This window comes from Anomalospiza imberbis, chromosome 16 (assembly GCF_031753505.1).
Source record: "Anomalospiza imberbis isolate Cuckoo-Finch-1a 21T00152 chromosome 16, ASM3175350v1, whole genome shotgun sequence".
NCBI lineage: Eukaryota > Metazoa > Chordata > Aves > Passeriformes > Viduidae > Anomalospiza > Anomalospiza imberbis.
In genome coordinates, this window is record NC_089696.1 from 16,042,257 (window position 1) to 16,062,135 (window position 19,879).

General features: G+C 58.2%; 1 protein-coding gene across 2 annotated transcripts in view; it reads left to right on the forward strand.

The window, feature by feature from the left end:
• The first annotated feature begins 673 nt into the window (after positions 1 to 673).
• Positions 674 to 19,879, forward strand: part of PRKCB (protein kinase C beta) — a 91,440-nt gene continuing 72,234 nt past the window's right edge. Inside the window, exons 1-2 of one of the 2 annotated variants that reach the window (XM_068207361.1) lie at positions 674 to 900; positions 1,164 to 1,195. In XM_068207361.1, coding sequence (XP_068063462.1) covers positions 728 to 900; positions 1,164 to 1,195 — 205 coding nt within the window. In that variant the 5' untranslated portion in view covers positions 674 to 727. The remainder of the gene's footprint in view (positions 901 to 1,163; positions 1,196 to 19,879) is intronic. The other variant, XM_068207362.1, reaches the window with a different exon arrangement.

Genomic DNA, 19,879 nt, shown 5'->3' on the forward strand with positions numbered 1-19,879 from the left:
CGTTCCCGATGTCCATCCCTGCCCGTTCCCAATGTCCATCCCAGCCCATTCCCAGTGTCCATCCCTGCCCATTCTTGGTGTCCATCCTTGTCCATTCCCAGTGTCCATCCCAGCCCATTCCCAGTGTCCATCCCTGCCCGTTCCCGATGTCAATCCCAGCCCATTCCTTGTGTCCATCCCAGCCCGTTCCCAGTGTCCATCCCTGCCCATTCTTGGTGTCCATCCCTGTCCATTCCCAGTGTCCATCCCAGCCCGTTCCCAGTGTCCATCCCTGTCCATTCCCAGTGTCCATCCCAGCCCATTCCCAGTGTCCATCCCAGCCCGTTCCCAGTGTCCACCCCTGCCCCTTCCCAGTGTCCATCCCTGCCCGTGCCCGGTGGTCCCCGCACATCCCCGCGGGATGCAGATGCTCTATGCAAATGAAGGGCGGGACAGGGCCCCATGCAAATCAACATGTAAATCGAGGGGGGCGCGGCCGTGTGGAGGCGCGCGGGGGGCGGGGCTTGCGGTGCCGCGAGACGCCGGGGGCGTGGCCGGCGATGCAGATGAGGGCGGGGCGTGCCGCATGTAAATGAGGGGGCGTGGCCCGGCGGGCGGTGTCGGAGCCTCCCGCCAGCTGCGGGCAGCGGCCCCGAGCGCGGCCCCGGCAGCGCAGCCGGAGCAGCGGCAGCCCCGCCGGAGCAGCGCCACCGGAGCGGGCCGGGCCGGGCCCGCAGCCCCCCGCAGCATGGCCGAGCCGCCGGCGGCAGCGCCGGCCCCCGAGGGCGAGGAGGGCCCGGTGCGCTTCGCCCGCAAGGGCGCCCTGCGGCAGAAGAACGTGCACGAGGTGAAGAACCACAAGTTCACGGCGCGGTTCTTCAAGCAGCCCACCTTCTGCAGCCACTGCACCGACTTCATCTGGTGAGCCTTCCCCCGGACCGCCGCAGCCGCTCCGGGACACCGGCTCGGCGGGACATCCCTCCTCGGGCTCGCCCAGCGCCGTGGGGCTCAGCCTCGCCATCCTCCGGGCCCCCCTCTCCTCCCGTCCCGGCTGCCCTCATCCCCCGCATCCCATCGCGGTCCCCCCGGTGCCCGCTCCCCTCCGGCCGCCGGCTCCGGGCAGGGTCGCTGCGCCGCGGGGCCGGGGCCGGTGTCGGTGTCTCACTCCGCCTCTCTCTCCGCAGGGGCTTCGGCAAGCAGGGCTTCCAGTGTCAAGGTGAGTGTGGCGCTGCCGGGGGGCTGAGGGGGCCCGCACTCCGCGTCCGCCCGCCGGGACCGGCCCCGCATCCCCTGCGGGCAGCATCCCCGCGGCACCGGCCCCGAGCATCCCCGCGCACCGGGAAGCAGCTTAGTCATTTTTTTAATCAACCCAGCAACTAGTCGGTGCCTTTAAGCCGGTCGGGTCTCGTTAGCAGAAATAAGCACCCAGGACTTCAGCTAAATCCCCCGAAAAAGGCCGAGGGGACTTTGTTTTTAATGTACTTAACACCAAAACGTGTGTTTGCCTGGCGAACGGGCTGGGCGAGGGCTGCTCCGCGGCTGGAACTGCGCAGCTGGCGAGGACTTGAATGGCTTAGTTGTGTTGCTGGGGTAAAAAAATGAGGCTTTATAACCAGATATGTTGCAGTAGCCGGGTTACTACGACCATAATTCTTTGTTCTGATAATGCTGGGGTTCTGGAGAGGCTCTTCAGGGGTTCGGGGTGTCCCCCCGGGAAATTCGGCTGGATTACCCAGGCGTTATCTCGTTGCTGTTGTAGCCAGCCCAGCTGGGGGCTGCTCCTGCTCGCAGCTCGCCCTGGCCTGTGGGTCCCACCTGTGTGGGCTTCCAAGGGGCGGGTGCTCGCAGCTGCTGGCAGCAAAATTTTGCTTTTGTGAATATTTGGGACAGAGTTTTATTTTGGTGGGTGGCTGACTCCCAAGCTGAGGTATTTGGCATGAAAACAGACGTTCTTTAGAGCTCTGAAAGGCTCCTCTTCGCAGCTGTCCTTGGTGTTTTGGAGTGGCACCCTCGGTGTGAGGTGCTGGGGTGGGTCTGGGTCTCGGAGCATCCCTGCAGCTGCCTGTACGAGCAGTGTGAGGCTAATCCAATGGAAATGATGCTGCTACTCATCCTTAACACTTGCCACATGCATATAACCTTAAAATACCAAAACCATCTCCCTGCCACCTCCCAAACCCCAGCCTGAAGGCCTGGACAGGTGTTGGCAGGCAGAGGGAAGTGGATATGGAGAGGAAAATGTATCCTAGGGCTGTTTCTCAAGGTCACAGCTTCCCCTGGTACCTGAGGTTTCACACATGGGCAGTTCAGTCACCTTACTGAGAGGAATTTCGTGCACCTTGGATCTCTGTTTTGGGTCTTCCCAGGCTTTCCTGGCTGTGAATTTCCTGACTTTTCTTACAGTGAGGTGTATTTGTGCAGACACCATGTCTGTGAAATCCGGAGTGTGTTGTGGAGCAGGTGGGGACCACGTACTGGCCTGGCAGGGTTTGCCTGCATTATTTCCAGAGCCCTGCTCAGTTCTACCTATAGCATCCAGTGTCGGGTAACTGGCGCCTTTCCAAGTCTCTTCCAGCTGTCAGGAGCTGTTATCCAAACCTAAAACTGTGCTCTTGCGTCAAGGTTTATCCTCAGGTGTTTTTAGGCAGGGTTAAATCAGCCCTCGGTGCGAGGGCAGCAGGTGAGCCCGTGGAGGTGGGCTCGGAGCGGTTGAGCAGCGCAGCCCTGGCTCGTGGGGCAGGAGCCCTTGTGAGCTGCAGTGACAGCAGCAGCACTGCCAGGGTGCCACTGCCACCCCCAGGGGTGTGTGACAGCTCTGTGACATCCCTTTCTGCCTTAAGAACCCCCTTTGCAGGTCACCCTGGCCTTACAGACGTGCATGTGCCGTAGGGAATATTGACTGTGCAGCAGGGAATCCTGCAGACTGAGCTCTGCACACCAGCCCAGTCTTTTCTTTCCTAAAATCAGTGATCTGTGGCTTTTCCCAGAGCCCGCCTGCGAGGTGCTGGGGTGCCCAGGTGAAGGTGCTCCCGTGGGGGAGGCAGCTGTGGGGTGATGCCCATCACGGCGAGGGCGCCCCAGCTGTGCCCCGGGGTGGAGGACACGCCGGGTCTCCCTGCAGGGCGCTCCCAGCTCGGGAAGCCAACACAGAGGTGCCACTGCCATCTGCTCTGGAATCACGGCTGCCCCGGGGCTTGTCCTGGTGGGAGGCAGAACAGGGTGTGCCAGGGCTGGCACTGCCCTGCTCCAGCTGTGCCAGGGGAGCTGTGCTTGTGCTGGACTGTGCAGGGACCACCAGCTTTGGGTTTGTGCTGCAGCTGCTGTTGAACTTGGCAAATATTGACACGGAGGCAGAAAATCCCAGGGCTGGCTTTTGTGCTGGGGTTCTTCAGCCCCGCAGGGCTGGCAGGAAGCTCTGGAGTGAGGGTCTGCCTCTCCCTTTACTGAGCAGAGCTTTAATTCAACTTGAACGACTTCCCCGAGTGTTTCATCCCGTTGTGCTGTGGGATGGATGGAAATGCAGCTGGGGCACAGCCTGTCTGCTCTCAGCTGTTCCTACTGCTGTGCCCGCTTTAAGTAGGTTTTCACCTGTGCCCTGATTTCTTTCTAGGGCATTTGCAATAATTAGATTGTTAATTAGCTCATTACTTGTGACTTTTGGCAGGAAGTTAGCAGAAACTGACTCTTTGTAGCTTGAAATACTAATGTATAGCACAAAATGCCACTTAATTGCCTGCTAATCTGCTTCTTATCCCCTCACACAATCTCCTCCTTATCCTTGTGCGCATCTGAAGACTTCCTGGGCCAACTTCTCTCTGGTGAGCCAGAAAGTGTCTGGGTGCGGGCAGGGGAGGGCTGTGCACAGCCGCTCCAGGAGCAGGGCTGCTTCTGGCAGGTGAACAAAAAGAAATCAATATCTTGTGGGTGTTGGAAGCCGAAGGATGTGCCTGGAGCTGCCAGGAAGACGAACTCTTCCCGAGGGAGGCTCGATGCCCCCTGGCTGCCTCTCAGCCCGTGGTACACGGGCTCTCTGGCCCGGCTGCAGCTGCGAGGTGCAGAAACTTCTCAGGAACAGAGAAAGGGGAGCGCGTGTTCTCCCCTTCCCGGCTGGGGATTCACTCACGCAGGCAGTACCAACACCAGGAACGCGTTGGGAGGGAGCAGCCCCTCGGTGCCTGCGGGCTGGGGAAGGAACACGTGCCCAAGCCTTGGCTCTCCTGACGTAGGAAGTGCTGGAGGATGGCAAAGGAAAGGGAACTGGTTTGAAAGCTTTTGAGAGAGAAGTTCTTGGTCGCCTTCTGGGAATGTGCTGCTGCTGGGAACTGGCAGCTTTCTCCTTCCTGCTCGTGTTTCCCCCACCTTGGCATCCCTGGGGGCTGTTTCTCCTGTGGTCCAGGCAGCTCGTGGTCCCTGTGTGGGTCAGGGTGCTGAGGGGGACGTGATCTCTGGAGCTGGCTTTGCTCAACCTGGAGTCGCTGTGGCTGGGCAGAGGTGAGGAGCAGTGGAACATGATTCACACTTGGGAGCAAAAAATAACCTGCATCTGTCGCTGCTTTCATGTGTACAATGTAGAAAAGATCTTGGAAAGGAGAATCTTGATTCTTCCTGAAGAGAAAGGAAAAAAAAAAAAACATATTTTGGTAATGTGTGCTTGGATGCCATGCAGTAACTTTTCTGGGGAGAATGTTTACTTCTTGTCCCTGCTTGTGACTCAGTAAGCAAAGGCACTCTTCAGATTACATCTTCTTTCCAAACTTTATTCCACACAGAATTCCTCCCTCCAGGTTTTCCTCTCCCTGCCCTCCAAGGCCAGTGCTCTGGTTCTGTTTTGTGTTTTCACGAGTCAACGTCTGAGACCAGAACTGAGCAGCTGGGAAATGTCACCCCGGCCTTACCTCTCAAGCAAGTATTTCTCTCTTGTTCAGAGCCTTCACAAGCCACCCTTCCTCCCCCCAGGCGGAAGTGAAACCCATCACACTTTGCTCTCCACTGCAGCTCAGCCACTCTGCGGGCTGGGCTCACACCGCTCAGTGCCGGCTCTTATTGACTGTATTAAACAAGTAAGAAACAAAAGCAAAACAAACTCCAATCATTCCGAGTTGCCTCAAACCCAGTAATTTCGTGTCAACATATTATGCACACTGGAGAAATGTTAGTGTTCAAATAGACTAATTAAAAATGTTACTGCAATTACTTTTGCAACACAAATGATGCTAATTATATAATGCTGCAGGAACTGGAAACATGATTTCGGAGGGTTTTGTGTGTGTGGTAACGCAGCCCTGGGGGCTGGAGCCGTGTCCCCACCCGGGGCTGGGGCAGCAGGACAGCACTGCAGAGCAGGTACAGCAGAAAAGGGAAGTGGGGCTGGCCCCGCTGCACGGATGGGCTGTGGTCCTGCACAGCCCAGTGCTCACGGAGCTGGCGGAGATGGGAACGTGTGCCCCTCGCAGGGCCCTTGCCAGGCTGGCTTTAGAGCTGTCACCTGAGCTGGCCCCGCTAGTCCCGCCCTTCCCTGCGCTGTGTACCTGGGCTGCGGGGCAGCCGAGCTCTGGGGGAGCCGTGCTCTGGGGGAGCCGAGCTCTGGGGCAGCCGAGCTCTGGGGGAGCCGTGCTCTCGGGGAGCCGAGCTCTGGGGCAGCCGAGCTCTGGGGCAGCCGAGCTCTGGGGCAGCCGAGCTCTGGGGCAGCCGGGCTCTGGGGCAGCCGAGCTCTGGGGCAGCCGTGCTCTCGGGGAGCCGAGCTCTCGGGGAGCCGAGCTCTGGGGCAGCCGTTTTGGAGGCAGCCGAGCTCTGGGGCAGCCGAGCTCTGGGGCAGCCGAGCTCTGGGGCAGCCGTTTTGGAGGCAGCCGAGCTCTGGGGCAGCCGAGCTCTGGGGCAGCCGTTTTGGAGGCAGCCGGACCGGGCAGGGACAGCTCGGTCCCGCACAAGGGCTCGCCCGGCTCTCGCAGTGGAAGTGGTTTCTCCTTCCCTCCCCCCTGCAGCTGCAGGGTGGATTTTTCTTTCTTATCTCCGGAGATAGCTGTCATCCTGAAATGATCTCGGGCCCGGATAATGAGGTGGTCTGTTTCCTTCCCGGGGTATCCGTTGCTGACTGGTGCCAGCCGTAGGATGCTGGCTGTGGGGTTTGGAGCTGGCCCGTGGGCATTTGGATGCCTTGGAGTGGCAGGAGGGTTTGCAGCACGTCTGCCTGGTGCCTCTTGGCTCTGGCACCACTGCAGAGGTTAAAGCACCCCAGTCCTGAGCCTCTGCCATGATTGTTCTCCGGCTATTGAGACTTCCTGGGGGATTTAATGCCTGGGCTGTCTCTAAGGAGACTTCTCAGCAAACAGTGCTGGCATTTCTGCACGCCTGCTCGCTCACACACGTGTGATCCTACAGAATCCTGCAGCACACGGGGCCCTGGCAGGTGTGTAGGGCATCCTTCCCTGGCAGCGAGCTGTGGGTGGGCACTCGCTGTCTTGGCACCAGCAGAAGATGCTGTGAAACAGGGCAAGACCTTGAGGGTTTGGTGTCTGCTGAGGAGCAGGAGGTGGGGTTGAACCTGCTCTCAAAACTTGGTGTGAATTCTGTTAACTGCTGGCTTTCTGTAGGAACTGGAGGGAGGGGAGTTGCGCAAGCCCTCGCTGTGGGCTGCTGCCCTCCCTCCTTCCCAGGCAGCACAGCTCCTCCTCCTGCAGCTGACAGGCAAAACCTGAAAACGCCAGCGAGGCTCCTCAGTGCCATCCAGGCCCCCGCCGGCTCTGTCAGCCAGCACGATCAGAGTGACTGAGAATTTAACTTCTGGCTGTGCCTGTAATCCAGCGAGGGCAGGATTGCCTGGAACACCTCGTTACAGGGGGTGTGATCAGAAGGGGAAGGTGGAAGAGCTTTCCCCTGAACTGCAGGTGTGTGGTAACGACAGGGGATGTTTGCAGTGGTGCCTGGGGTGGGATTGTGCCCAGGTGAAGTGTTTGGGGGGCTTTTCCTGCAGCTGCCAGCTGTGAAAGAATTGGCTGCACAGGGACACAGCTGGCCAGACCCCACCCTGGGCTGGTGGCCTTGGTGTGCCTGTGGTCCAGCTCAGGCCCCAGTGGCAGCACAGAGTGTGGTGGAGGGTGCTGGTGAGGTTAATGCCACCAGTTGGCTTCCTGAGCCATTGCTCTGCAAGTCCATACGTTAGAGGCACTCAGAGAAGGGCGAGTAAGGAGCTCCCTGTAGGGGAAGAGTGGCCCCAGGTGCTTGGGCACCACATTCCTTGTGCTCTTGGGGGGCTGGAAATTGTCAAAAATGAGCTCTTTGGAGAAGGCAATGACACAAAATCAGGAGTCCTGTTGTGGGGGTCCTGGGTGCAGCCCTGGGCTGCCAGCCTCGTGCTCTGGGGTTGCCCTGTGTGCTGTCCCACAGACCTGGGTGATGGGTGTCCTCCAGAGCCCCTCCAGACCTTCCAGGTGATGCTGTAGGAAATAAAGCCTGGCCAAGGACTTTTCCATTCCCTGAAATGACTCTGTCCCATACTTTGAGATTTAGCAGAAGCCCCAGGTCCTGTGCCCCTTGGAGTGGGGCCCTGCAGGGGCTCCCAGGGGTGACGCAGTGCCCTCACACCTGGTACCTGAGCAGAGAAGTGAGGCTAGGGCATCTGGGCCTGAGGGTGGCAGAGACAAGGGCTGTCCCTTGGGTTTGCCTTTCTTTAGGGAAAGGACAGCTCTGGGCTGCTGTTCCCCAGCTCTGAGCCCATCCCTCCATCCTTCCATCCCTCGCTGGTCTAGGCTGGTGTTGGTGGCCTCTGTGCCATGGCCAGGAGTCCCTGGAGGCAGAAAGGTGCCATGAACACCAGGGATGTGAAGTGACACAGCAACTGCCTCAGTTTTGCACCGACCCGAGGGATGAAAGTGAAAATCCCTCTGGGGCTCTTCAGCCCCATCAGGGCTGGTGTCAGGGGCTGCTGCCCAGCACAGAAGGGGACAGATGTGGCCCTGGCTGGCCTGTCCTGCCACAGCCAGCACCAGGCAGTCAGTTTTTCCACCAGAGCCACAGAAGGGATGGGAGAGACAGGAAAAAGCTCTGGTGGTGGCTGGTGGCAGCCAAATCCCGCGTTAAACAGAAGCAATTCCCAGAAGTATCTGTGCTGGCTGCAGCTCTTCCTGGGAAGGGAAGGCACCTCTCCAAACCCAGCCTGCTCCTGCTGGGCTGCACCAGAGCCGGGCAGGGCAGGCTGGTTTCACCAGGAGATCGGGCTCCCCACGGGGAGAAGCTGTGGGGTCTCTCCCAGGGAATGCTCTGCTCCCTCCTCCGTGTCTCATCCCAGGGAGGGCTGTGGGAAGGAAATGGCTCTGGCTGTGCTGAGGGACTGCAGCTCCCGGGGTGCCTGTGGGGGGATGGAGCTGTGTCCTGGGAGCTGCTTCTCTCAGCACCCCAGACGTGTCTCCTCTTTGGAGAGGGTGGCCAAGGCTCCGCTGGCCCAGCCAAAGGGATGGCTCTGGCCAAAGAGCTCCTCCTGGGTGCAGGTGGCTTGTGTGGCTTTGCCGTGGTCAGTCCTGGGCCCTTGGGACCGCTTTGCTGCAGGCTCTGAGGGATTGATCCTGGTTTTAGGCTGGCCTCCACTGGAAAAATGAAACAAGTGAAATGTTCTCCCTGTGAGAGGCACCTGAACTCTGCAATTCATAACTTGCCAGCAACATTCGCTTTTCCCCTGTTGAGGATGACTCCTGTTCATGGGTGGGGAGCTGGCTGAGCCCTCCCAGGGCCCCTCCTGGAGCCCTGGCCATGGCTTCTGACAGCTGAGGCTGGCTCCCTGTGACGGGAAATGCCTTTCATGAGACGTGACAGCTCCGCTCCCAGCGGCAGCATCGCGGGGCAGATGGGGCTCTGCTCCTGCTGCTCCTCCCTGGCAGCTGCCGGGCCCTGCTGGCCACTGTCCCTGGCCACATCCTGCTCCCCAGCACGGGATGGCCAGGGGATGGCCCCTGCAGCCGCGTGTCCCACACGGGGACAGGGCTCTGTGTCACCTCCTGCCAGCCAGGCCTTCCCTCTTGTGGCTCTGCTTAAGCTGTTTGCTTTTGAGGGATTTTGGGCTGACTCCCTCAGCTGTTTATCACCATCCTGCTCTTCCCATCATGTGGAAAAACAAAATAAATCCCAGTGCAGCCTGATACTGGAATCAGTAGGCGTTTGGGGCGGGTAACCTCGTTAGCCTCTTGCTTTCAGAATTTACCTCCTGTGGCCCAGAGCAGGAGCCTTCCTGCCCCAGCTGATGGGCACTGACTGCAAGTGCTTAATGCTTGTGAGCTACATCTTGTCAATTTAAATAATTTGCTTCCATATTTGGTCTTGCTTTTGTGCCAGATTTATACATCTTGTTTAAATCTGACAAGCGGAATATACTTGCTGCTAATCCGAGCTGGACAAGGCAGCGCCTGCCAAAAAATCCAATATTAATAAGCTCCAGTACATGGAAGTTACTGGATTTGCAAACTTGAGGCTTGTTATGGCACAGCTCCCTGAAAACTGGCTTTTTTGCATCTACTTAAATCTGGGTTTTTCCAAGGAGCCCGTCTGTGAGCTTCCCTCTTTGGGTGGGAGCTCCCTCCCCAGCTCAGTCTCTGGAACAAGGGAAGCTTTCCAGCTCTAAGCAGGAGATGAATTGCATATTTTTGGGGTGTGGTTGGGAAAATGGGGGATAACTGGTGTCTGTGCAGGGAGATCTGGGAGCAGCTGGTCTGGAGCAGGAGCTGTGAGCTGTGGCTCTGCCTGTGCTGTCACTCAGGGCTTGTGTTTGGGGACATGGGGCTGCTGGAGCGAGTCCAGGGCTGCTCCCAGGGCTGCAGCCCCTCTGCTCTGCAGCCAGGCTGGGAGAGCTGGGGCTGCTCACCTGGAGAGGAGAAGGCTCCAGGGAGAGCTCAGAGCCCCTTGCAGGGCCTAAAGGCGCTCCAGGAGAGCTGGAGAGGGACTGGGGACAAGGCCTGGATGGACAGGACACAGGGAATGGCTCCCACTGCCAGAGGGCAGGGATGGATGGGATATTGGGAAGGAATTCCTGACTGGGAGGGTGGGCAGGCCCTGGCACAGGTGCCCAGAGAAGCTGTGGCTGCCCCTGGATCCCTGGCAGTGTCCCAGGCCAGCTTGGACAGGGCTTGGAGCAGCCTGGGACGGTGGAAGGTGTCCCTGCCCGTGGCAAGGGTTGGAACAAGATGGGCTTTAAGGTCCCTTCCAACCCAACCCATTCCAGGATTCTCTGATTCTGTGTTTAAAATCTTCAGTCCCTTGTGGTTCTGCTCTCGTCTTCCTACATTTGATATTTAGTCAGCAGCAGGGAAGCTAAAAAAGATTCAGATGTCTAAATCTCAGCCTTCAGCTGTTCTTCCTCTTCCTCGTGCTGTGTTGCCAGTGTGTTCCAGCTGATCCTGGTGGTGGATTCCTCCCTATCTTTTGTTGCCATGTGAAAGGATGCAACAGGAATAGCTTCACCTTTGGGGGGAACAGTTAAATCCCTTTATTCTGATGGTCTGAACGGAGAGCACAAGCACATTGAATAGCTGACACTGGGAGCACATGAACAAATGCATTTTCATCATTTCCAATTATAGCAGAAGAATGAGAAAGTGAGGTGGTGAAGAGGAGTGAAAGTCGTCCTGGCTCCCCTGAAGGCTTCCTGCAGCCGCGGTGACATCGCGATGAAGTCAGGATTGTTTTATAATATCACTGAGGAGCCGGAGTGAGGGGGAAGTGGCCCATGAATTTCATTTGCATCACTGAGTGGATTAGCTCCTGACGCAGTGCAAAGTCATTATTTACTGTGTCTCCGGCTCCGGAGCCCTCCCAGCGCTGCGCTGCTGCGGAGAGGCTGAATCAGAGCGGAGCAGCTCCCGGGGACCAGCCCTGCCTGCGGGCACAGGGACGATGGAGCCTGGCACGGCTCCGGGCGCTCGGCCTGGCAGCCGGGCATTGGGTCAGCCCGTGCTTCGCCTTGGTCGCACTTCAGTGCTCAACTTGAGCCTGCCTTAGGAGAAATCCCTGGCCGCGCTCCAGAGCCTGGCCTAAACCGAGAGCAGCCAAGAGCGGGGAGGCAGCCTAAGGGACAGGAGTGGTGCCTGGGGCAGGTGCACTGTCCCTGTCATGCAGGAGCCGTGCCGTGCCAGGCTGTGCCGTGCCGTGCCAGGCTGTGCCGTGCCGTGCCAGGCTGTGCCGTGCCGTGCCAGGCTGTGCCGTGCCGTGCCAGGCTGTGCCGTGCTGGCAGGGACAGCTCTGGAGCCCCTCTGTCCTCAGCTGTCACTCAGGAGAAGTCCCTGCCACCCAGACGATTTCTGCACAGCTGGAAATAACCCCCCAAGTGATGATTTATCATTTTCCGTGGCTCGGTGCCGTTTTTGCCGTGGAGATGCCTTTGCTTGGTCGTGATGATGGAGATGGGCTGTGGGAGAGGCTTTGGTGTTGTGGTCTGCCCCAGGGTTTGTATGGGCTCCTTGGGCAGCCAGCCTTGATGGAGGAGGGATCAACATCTCCATGCTCACTTGGTTTCTGAAGGGTTTGATGGAGTAACTTGCTTTTGGGGGTCTGATCGGAGCCGAGTGCCCTTTCATGCAACATCTGTAATTGCCAGGTGGTTTCTGAGGATGGCAGAGCTGCCAAGAGGGCCATCCCTGTGTGCAAGGGGCAGAAAGGCTGGGCAGGACCTGTGTGTCCCCTCCCCAGCCTCTCAGGGCAGATTTCTGCCCCAGGAATGGCTCTGAAACTGGACTAGTTCATTTTTGTGTGATCGTGTGTCTCAGGACCGTCTCCAATAGCTCAGTCCATTAATTTCCAAGTTTGTCTTGCTCACTTGTCTTTGATGGAGAGGAGCCTCAGGGCCGCAGCCTTCTGGAAGGGAGGCATGTGGGTGTGTAAGCGTGTGGGTTAACTTAGAACCATCCCCTCCTGAGGAGCAGCAGGGAGAGGAGCAGGGATGAGCCCGTGGTGGCTCTGCCTTCGGCAGGGAGGGCACAGCCACAGTGGTGACAAGGGCAGAGCTGCCGACCTGGTGTCTCCCAGCGCTTCTGAGGTGGAAAAAGTCTCACTTACTGGGTCATTTAGAGACTGAATCTGGGGTTTTGGCAGGAGGAAAGGCTTTAATTAGCTGCTGCTCAGTAGGGCTGCTATTAGATCTTCAGAACAAGATGCTGCTGGACTGGAAAAAATGCAGCAATAGCTCATTTGCTCAGGAAGCCATGATGGTGATTTGCATCTTGGTCGGGTGCTGAACCCTTGTAGAGAATTCTTCTAAAATCAAACTGTAGCTCAGATTTCTTCCCTCTCTGCAACTGGGTGAATGTCTGCCTTGGTCCCAAACACCTGGGGTGTGAATTCCTTTGTTTGCAGCGCTGGCTCTGCGGGCTGGGCTGTGGACATGTCCTGTCAGCAAATGCTGCATGACAAATGGCTTTTGTCTCTCCACCTTGGAGGAGAATTCAATTCTACCTTATTATGTACCTAAAAGGATTTTTCTGCTCTACCAGCAGCCCCTCTGCTGACCTGAATACCCAAGAGATGTGTAGTAGGGTAGGAAGCTTTGCAGTGTCTCCCGAAGCTCAGCTCTGCTGCTGCTGGAGGATAAGGGGCTTTGAAACGTGTTCCCAACACTTTGAAGTGTATTTTGGACACTTTTTTCGTTTCTCCTGTGTTGTCAGCTTGCACAAGTGCAAAATGAGAACCAACCCCACAGCCTTGGGCTGGCTCCTGCCCCAGGCTCTGCCTCAGTGTTGCTCACGAGTGTCACAGGCTGGGTGTTTGAGGTGGCCAGGGTTTGTGCTGGGCAGGAGTGACCATGTCTCCGTGCTGTGCCAGGGCAGGGCCCTCCAGGCTGCCCTGGCCCCCTGCTCACCTGGGCTGCCTCTCCTCAGAGCAGCTCCTGGTGGGAGGATTGCTGTGCTTTCATCTTTGGTTTGCTGTGAATGGTTGCTGCTCCTTTCCCAGCTGAGAGCTGGAAATTCCCAGCTGGTTTGGCCTGTGTCCCAGGCTTTGGGAGGTGAAGTCCCTCTGCTGTCACCTGGCTGCAGTTTGGCCCAACAGGTTACGAGGCAAGAGGCTGGTTTATCTTTTAGGTCGTTTCAGCCATTTCCCCAGGGTGCTGTGGGTGGGAAAAGTGGGATACCGTGGGTGACATAACACAGCACATCCTGCCATGGGGACAGGCCCCGCAGAGCAGGAGGGATCCCTGCACCCTGTGCTGCCTGCTGGGATGGGGACAGGAGCCACAGCACCCCTGGCCAGCAGCAGATCCCATTGTCCCTGCTGCTGTGGAGTTCCCTCCAAAAGCACCTCCCCTCTTCTGGGCTTTGTAAATTTGGAATAAACTTAATTTCTCTCCTGTTACTATTAACTGAGTCCGAGAGGATGAAAATAAATGCCTGTTGGGAAGGGCAGGCTGACTCACTTTCTCATTCTCCTGTAAATTTCCATTTAAGTTTCAGTTTAAGCTCAGGTATGAGGGGAGTGAAAGCCGGTAATTTGTGACAAAAACTTCTATTTTAACTCGCAGTAGAAGAACTCCCTTTTTAATTTCAGAAATTATAAGGCTGGATTCTTGTAAGGCAATGCTGGCTGCTGTGGGTGCTTCACTGCAGGGCCACCAAAGGGAATGTCACCCTGTGCCTGCACACCCCAGGCAGGGGCAGGGGTACCTGCACGAGAGAGGCTCCCCTGGACCATGCTCTGCTTTGCTCTCACTGCTGCTGCTGTGGCTTGTTGGGCTTGGAAGCAGCACCGTTGTGTGAAGGTCCTCACAACAGCCAATCCCCCCTCCAGCCAGGACTCTGTGGCTTTATGGTGTCCCCCATCATCTGTCCCACCCCCAGGCTGGGCTTTGCAGCCTTCTCCATCACTCTCCATACGCAGCCAACTGCACAGTTTTGGTCACCTTGCCCTTTGCTGGACCTCTTCCTGCTCTGTGGGGTTTGGAGGCAGCAAACCTTTGCTGCTGTGGGTTGAGGGGCTGCCCTGCATCCCCCAGGACAGGGGGCCCCTTCCTTGCTGTGGGGTCTGGTCACTTATCTCATTCCTGGATCAGGTGCCTCGGGCTCTGCAGCGAGTTCTTCCCTTATCACTCCTGCCTGGGCTGTAAATTTACTTCCACTGTGTCAGAGCGAAACAAGAAAACTTCTTTAAAAAGCAAGAGGAAAGTCATGTGAGGGAGCAGTGTTGTGTCAGCACTTACAGAGGGTTCAGAAGAACGTGGCCCATCTGGTGCCTTCCAAAAGGGGAAGCAAAGGGCTCCCAGCCAGGGCTGCCCTCCTTGCCCTGTGCTGGGCGCTCAGGGAAGCTCTGTGGGGCCAGCTGGGTGGTGGTGCTGGCTGGGTTGGGGGGACCTTGAAGCCCATCCAGTGCCACCCCTGCCATGGCAGGGATACCTTCCACTGTGCCATGCTGCTCCAAGCTCCATCTAACCAGGCCTTGGGCACTCCCAGGGATGCAGGGACAGCCCCCTGGCATCCTCCTCTTTTGGAACCCCTTTAGGGACGGGAAGGTGCTCCAAGTCCAACATCCCCCGGGGGTGGAAGCAGCATCCCCTCCCCGGCAGCCTGTGCACTAAATTAGAGCAGCAAGATGCTGCAATGGGTCCAGATGGAGACTCCTAAAATAATAGCTGTCAGCTCCCTGCTGACTCGCACGGGGTGCTAAAGCTTTTGGCTTTAGGAGTGACGGTTTAGGAAACAGAAATGCGGGTGGGCTGGAGCCAGACCGGAGGTGCCGGGGGCTTGGCCCCACCTGCGCTGGGATGGGCAGGCTCAGGACCATCATCTGCTGCTGGAACATCCCACAGGTTTTGGAGAGCTGTTACCACCCGTCCATTTAGCACAAGGCAGAAGCTGGACTGGCAGGGTGGAGCACTTTGTTTTAGACGTGGAACCTGGGCAGGTGTGTGACTGTGATGTGTGGCAGTGCTGCCAGGCACGTGTGGCAGTGCTGGAGCCGTGGGATCGCTGCTGTTGCAGCAGCAGAGGTGTGTGTGGATGCTGCTGCTCACGTTCCAGTCCCACTCTGCTGGCCTTTGGCTTTGATGTCCTCCCCTGTAAGGAGCCAGTGGATGTCTAATAAGGAGCTAGTATCTCATCTTCCTCCTGCAGGGCCTGTTGGGCTCCTGTAATTGCTCTGCAGTGGCCGTGGGAGGTGGCTGCCTGTCAGGACAGCTGTTGCTTTGATCGGGCTATTGCACATTCAGGTCTTGTCCTGCTCAGGTTTTATTTGCTGTCCGGGCCCTGCCAAGCCATTACCCTGAAACGAGCGGCTTAATTGTGAGGGCTCATGGCTCATCATCACCCTGTGGCCCAGCATCCCCGTGCTGGGAGTGGGAGCTGTGCTGCTCCCCCAGCACAGCCAGCTGGGAGCACTGCCGCTGCTCCAGGAGTGATGCTGCTGCCCCGGGGACCGAGCACACCTGTGCTGGAAGAGCTCGGGAAAGCGGTGGTCTCTCGTGTCCTGCGTACAAACCTCTGCTTGCTGTTGAAGCTGTTGGGTGTGAGTGAGCAGCCCCTTCCCCCGTGGCAGCGTGGGGAGGGGGCTGCTGGAGAAGATGAGCTGCAGGGGGAGTGAGCAGGGCAGCCTCTGGGGACAGCTGGGTCCAGTGGTGGATCTGATGGAATTGGACACAAAAATACATGTTTGTGCGAGGTGTGGCAGGAGCCTTCGGCCTCTGCATGGCCCAGCTGGAGTTCCGTGGCGATGCCAGGGGCTGTCCCCGGCTGTGTCCCCTCCCGAGGGGCAGAGCCCAGCTGTGCTCTGGGGTAACATCCCACCAGTGCCTGGGGACAGGATGGGCAGGATGCTTGCCCTGCTCCCTGTGGAGCTGCCTGGTGAGGATGCTGCTCCTCTCCTGCAGAGCCTCTGGCTCTGGGCTGCTGCCATGCTCTCTGTCCTTTGGGAACCAGCTCTGGTGTCCCCCCAGACCCTGGGGAGCTGGGCAGGAGGAGGCACCTCCTGGCAGGACACTTCTGGTGGCCTCGGTGCCTTCCTGGGGCACATTGTGGAGCTTTCTGTGCAAGACCCAGGTTTTGTAAGCAGGGCTGTGCTGAAGTAACACGGAAACCATGCAGGAACTTCCTGTGAGTGACTCTCACTGGCAGAGGAATGAAAATTATACAGCCTTTAAAAAGGCTTAGGTGGAGAACCAAAGGGTGCATTTCAGGTCTTTGTGTAATTTGTGAGAAAAGGTAATTTTTTAAAGTTTATTTGCATCTACGTGACAGGTGGGAAAGCCTGCTCTGCCAGGGCATGGGGTAACTCAGCTGTGTGTCTGGAGGAGGTGACACCCAGCCTCCCTGGTGTCACCATACCCAGATAGAAACTTCTCCTGCGTGGTTTAGCTCACTGTCATGGGGTGCCCTGCCTTCCCCCAGGAATGCTGCTGGCAGCAGGCTGTGCCAGCCGGGTGTGAGCCTGGGCTGCCTTCACATGGCACTGCAAGGTCCTTCCTGGAAGGGTGCAGGGCCAGGCTGGATGGAGCTCTGGGCAGCCTGGGATAGTGGAAGGTGTCCCCCCACGGCAGGGGGTGGCATGGGATGGTCTTACAGGTCCTTTCCAGCCCAAACCCCTGTGTGATTCCTCGGGCTCAGCCTTCTCCTGTTCCCGTGGGGCTGGAAGGCAGGTGTGGTGTGGCTGTGTGCATGGTTTTGGGTGAACCCAGGCTCTGTGGGGTTACAGCACCTGGGGTTGGAGAGCCTAGGCACAGAACCCTCCTCGTGCTCAGCAGCTGAGGCTGCAGCTCCTTGGTGTGAGACCGAGCTCTGGAAAGGGGCTGGGAGCCAGCAAAGCCCAGGGGATGTGGGGAGGCAGAGGGGGGTCCTGGAAGCCCCACGGGGTGCAGGCAAAGCCCCACTCGCCTGCACAGGCGGCCTGTCTGTGCTGCACAGCAGATCATGGAAAACACCAGCCCGGAACCTTTGGAGGCTTCAGACTCGAATTTCTTCCCAGAGCCCCCCGTGAGCAGGCGGAGCTGCCTGGTGTGGTGCCCGATGCCCGCTCCCTGCCACTGTGCCACCCCAGCTGGCTGCACCCTGGGCTCGCAGCCTTCCCCCACTGCTGCCGTGTTTGCCATCAATATCTGCCTCTGCTCTGCTGACACGTAGTGATTTTTCTCTCTGTGAAGGTTTCTGAGCAATCTAAATTGAGGAAGGGGAGGATCGCTTACAGACACGGCACTGGCTTGGCTCTATTTTGGGGGAGTATTTTGAGGTTTGACTCAACTGTAGCAGCTTCTCTGCAGGGAGGGCTGGATTGATAGTCAGGAGTGGTAGCAGGTCAGGTAGGCTATTTTTGGAAGGCTGTTTAATTGTCTGGTGTGATTCTTGCAGGGCTCGTGGCTGGATGGTTACTTATCTCCTGTCAGAGTTTGTTAGCATGAGGCAGCTCTGGTTACACGCTGATATTAAATCAGAAATCCACGAGAGGGGCTCGCATCTGCTCTGTCTTACGTGGCTGGGAGGGTGGCAAGGGACAGAGCGCTCAGCGTCTCTGTGCTTTAATGCCAGAAGCTGCTCCAGCATTGCTGTCAGTCTGTCCTCTCCCCCAGCACGGTGGGTCTGCCACTCGGGGGGCATCGCTGCCCACCCAGGACCTGCCCACAGCCTGGCTCTGCTGCCCTCCCTGCCCACTGCACCGGCTGCATTTGGTTTCAAGCTCATTTTCCATCCCGGCTGCATGAAGGACGCGCTCTCGGCGGCAGGGAGGGTTTAACTAAACGCTTGTTAGCCATGTAAGCCAGTGGTTGAAGTGCTTCTGCTCTGCCACGCTCCAGAGCAGGCGGGTTTGGGGTGTGAGGGGGGCTCAGAGGGCTTTTCCAACCCTGGGGTTCTGTGTGCGTGGGGAGGGCTCTCCCTGTTGCACTTGCCTGCTGGAGGAGGGCCAAGGCAGCTGTGTTCCAGCTGTGCCCGTGGATGCCCACGAACCCTGACACCCGCACCTCTCCTCTTGCAGCTTTCCAGCCCTGTCCCTGGGGGTGTCACCCTGCAAATGGATGTCCCAGAATCTCTTGGTGCAGCATTTCTATGACACCAGCAACAGCAGGCAGTGCCAGGGAAGTGTTTAGGTCCTGCCCAGTCCCCGGGAGTTGCTCAGACCTGGTTAAGGCATTGCTTTTGGATCTGTGGAATGCTGGGGGCTTAGAACCCTGTTTGACCTTGGGGTCTTTTAGTCTTGGTCAGGAAATTCCACGGTTACCCCTGGAAAAGAGAAGGGGAGGATGAGTACAGGGTAAGGGCAGGGAGGGTTTGCTTGATCTGCTCCTGCTGCGTGGCCTGGAGCTGTTCCAGCTCGTTTCTGTCACTGGTTTCACTCACTGCCTCCAGTCACCAATCACCCCTTGGTGGGCTGGTGTGGCTTCAGGCGCAGCGTGACCTCTGCAGTCATCGGGCTGAAGGAAAGCTCCTCAAAGCCCCCGTGTCTGGTGAGGAGCACGGCCCCTGCCCTCTGTGCGATGGAGGGAGCCGTTCCCTGTGCAGTCTGCTGCAGGAGGTGGGAGCAAGGCGCTGGGATTGTGTCCTGCCTCCCACAGGTGCAGCTGGCTCTCTCTGGGGTCCTGGGTCTGGTGGAACATGCGGCCTTGAATGAGTACTTTTAATTAGTTTCATTCTTAGGCTGTCCTTGCTGTGCTGACTCACTTCCAGCTCTCGGGTAACTTCAGCACACGACTTCACGTGGAGGCAGAGGGGCAGCAATCCAGAGGAGGGCCGTGGCAGTGCCTGGCTGCGGGGCAGGCTCTGCTGGTGCCTTGGTTTGGGGGAAGCCAAAGGATGTCTGAGGTCAGGCTGCACCCAGAGCACCAGCAAAGACTGGGTGGGCGGTGCAGGAGGTGCAGCAGCATCACCCCCAGCTTTCTCCAGGTTTTCCTGCAGCACTGCTGCTCGGGGGGGCTCTGGGATCTGCTGCCAGGCCCGTGGGAGAGCAGGAAGGGGCAGCAGCAGAGCAGCGCCAGGCGCTGTGCCCCAAGAAGTCCCCGTGTGTGCCCCGGAGCCTTGTCTGTGGTATCACTTCCCCAGAGCTATTTCTGACACCGGGAGGTTCTCACTACTCAGCCTGAACTTGTCTTGTTTCGTGTCTGGCGGGGCTCGAGCGCCAATTCCTGCTGTGGCAGCCAGGCCTGGGCAGGGTCCTGCTCCTCCTGGCTCCAGGGAGGTGATGGGGCAGGAGCGGTGGCTGTACTGGGGGTCACCCACACGGTGCCCTCTGCACCCTCAGGAAGTCTTTGGCTGTCATCTCATGATGCCCAAAGAAGCAAGCCCTCCCAAGGGGGGCTGGCTGCAGGTTCTGCCTGCGCTGGCAGTTTTGGGGGGCTGTCCCCCGGCGCTGCAGCACCGTGGAGGGGGTGTGAGTGGGAAGGCTGGAAGGGGGAGCAGCTCGTTGCTGCTCCTCCTAATTGCTCTCCCACTTCTGTACTCGAGTGAGCAAGGAGCTGTCTTGAGCTGCGTCCCTGGGGACGCTGCCTGGTTCTGTCATCCCTGGCAGCTGCACCGGCACCGTCCCCGCAGCGGGGCCCTTTCAAAGGAATCCTTCTCTGTTTTGACTCGGTCCATCTTCCCCTTGACGTGACAATGATCCATCTGCCTCTTGATGTGGTGGAGGATGCAAGGGCTGTGGTGAAGCCTCCCGAGCAGGGGCGAGAGCTCCTGGGACGGTTCCCATGGGCCTGCAGAGCCGTGGGAAGGTGTGGGAGCAGGGCTCAATCCCCAGCCTTTGCCTAAAGAATTCCTTGCTCCAGACTTGTTACTAGAAGCTGATAATAAAATTTGTAGGAGGTTTTTTCTGATGGAAAGTGTGGGGGAGTGCAGGAGGAGCTCCCCTGATCTGCTCAGCATGGTCTGGGATTGTGTAAAGCACCAGCCCCGAGGCCGGGCTTTGGGGTGGGCGCCTGGGTTTGAGGAGATGGAGGGTCAGGGATTTCAGTGTGGGAGCCCAGGCT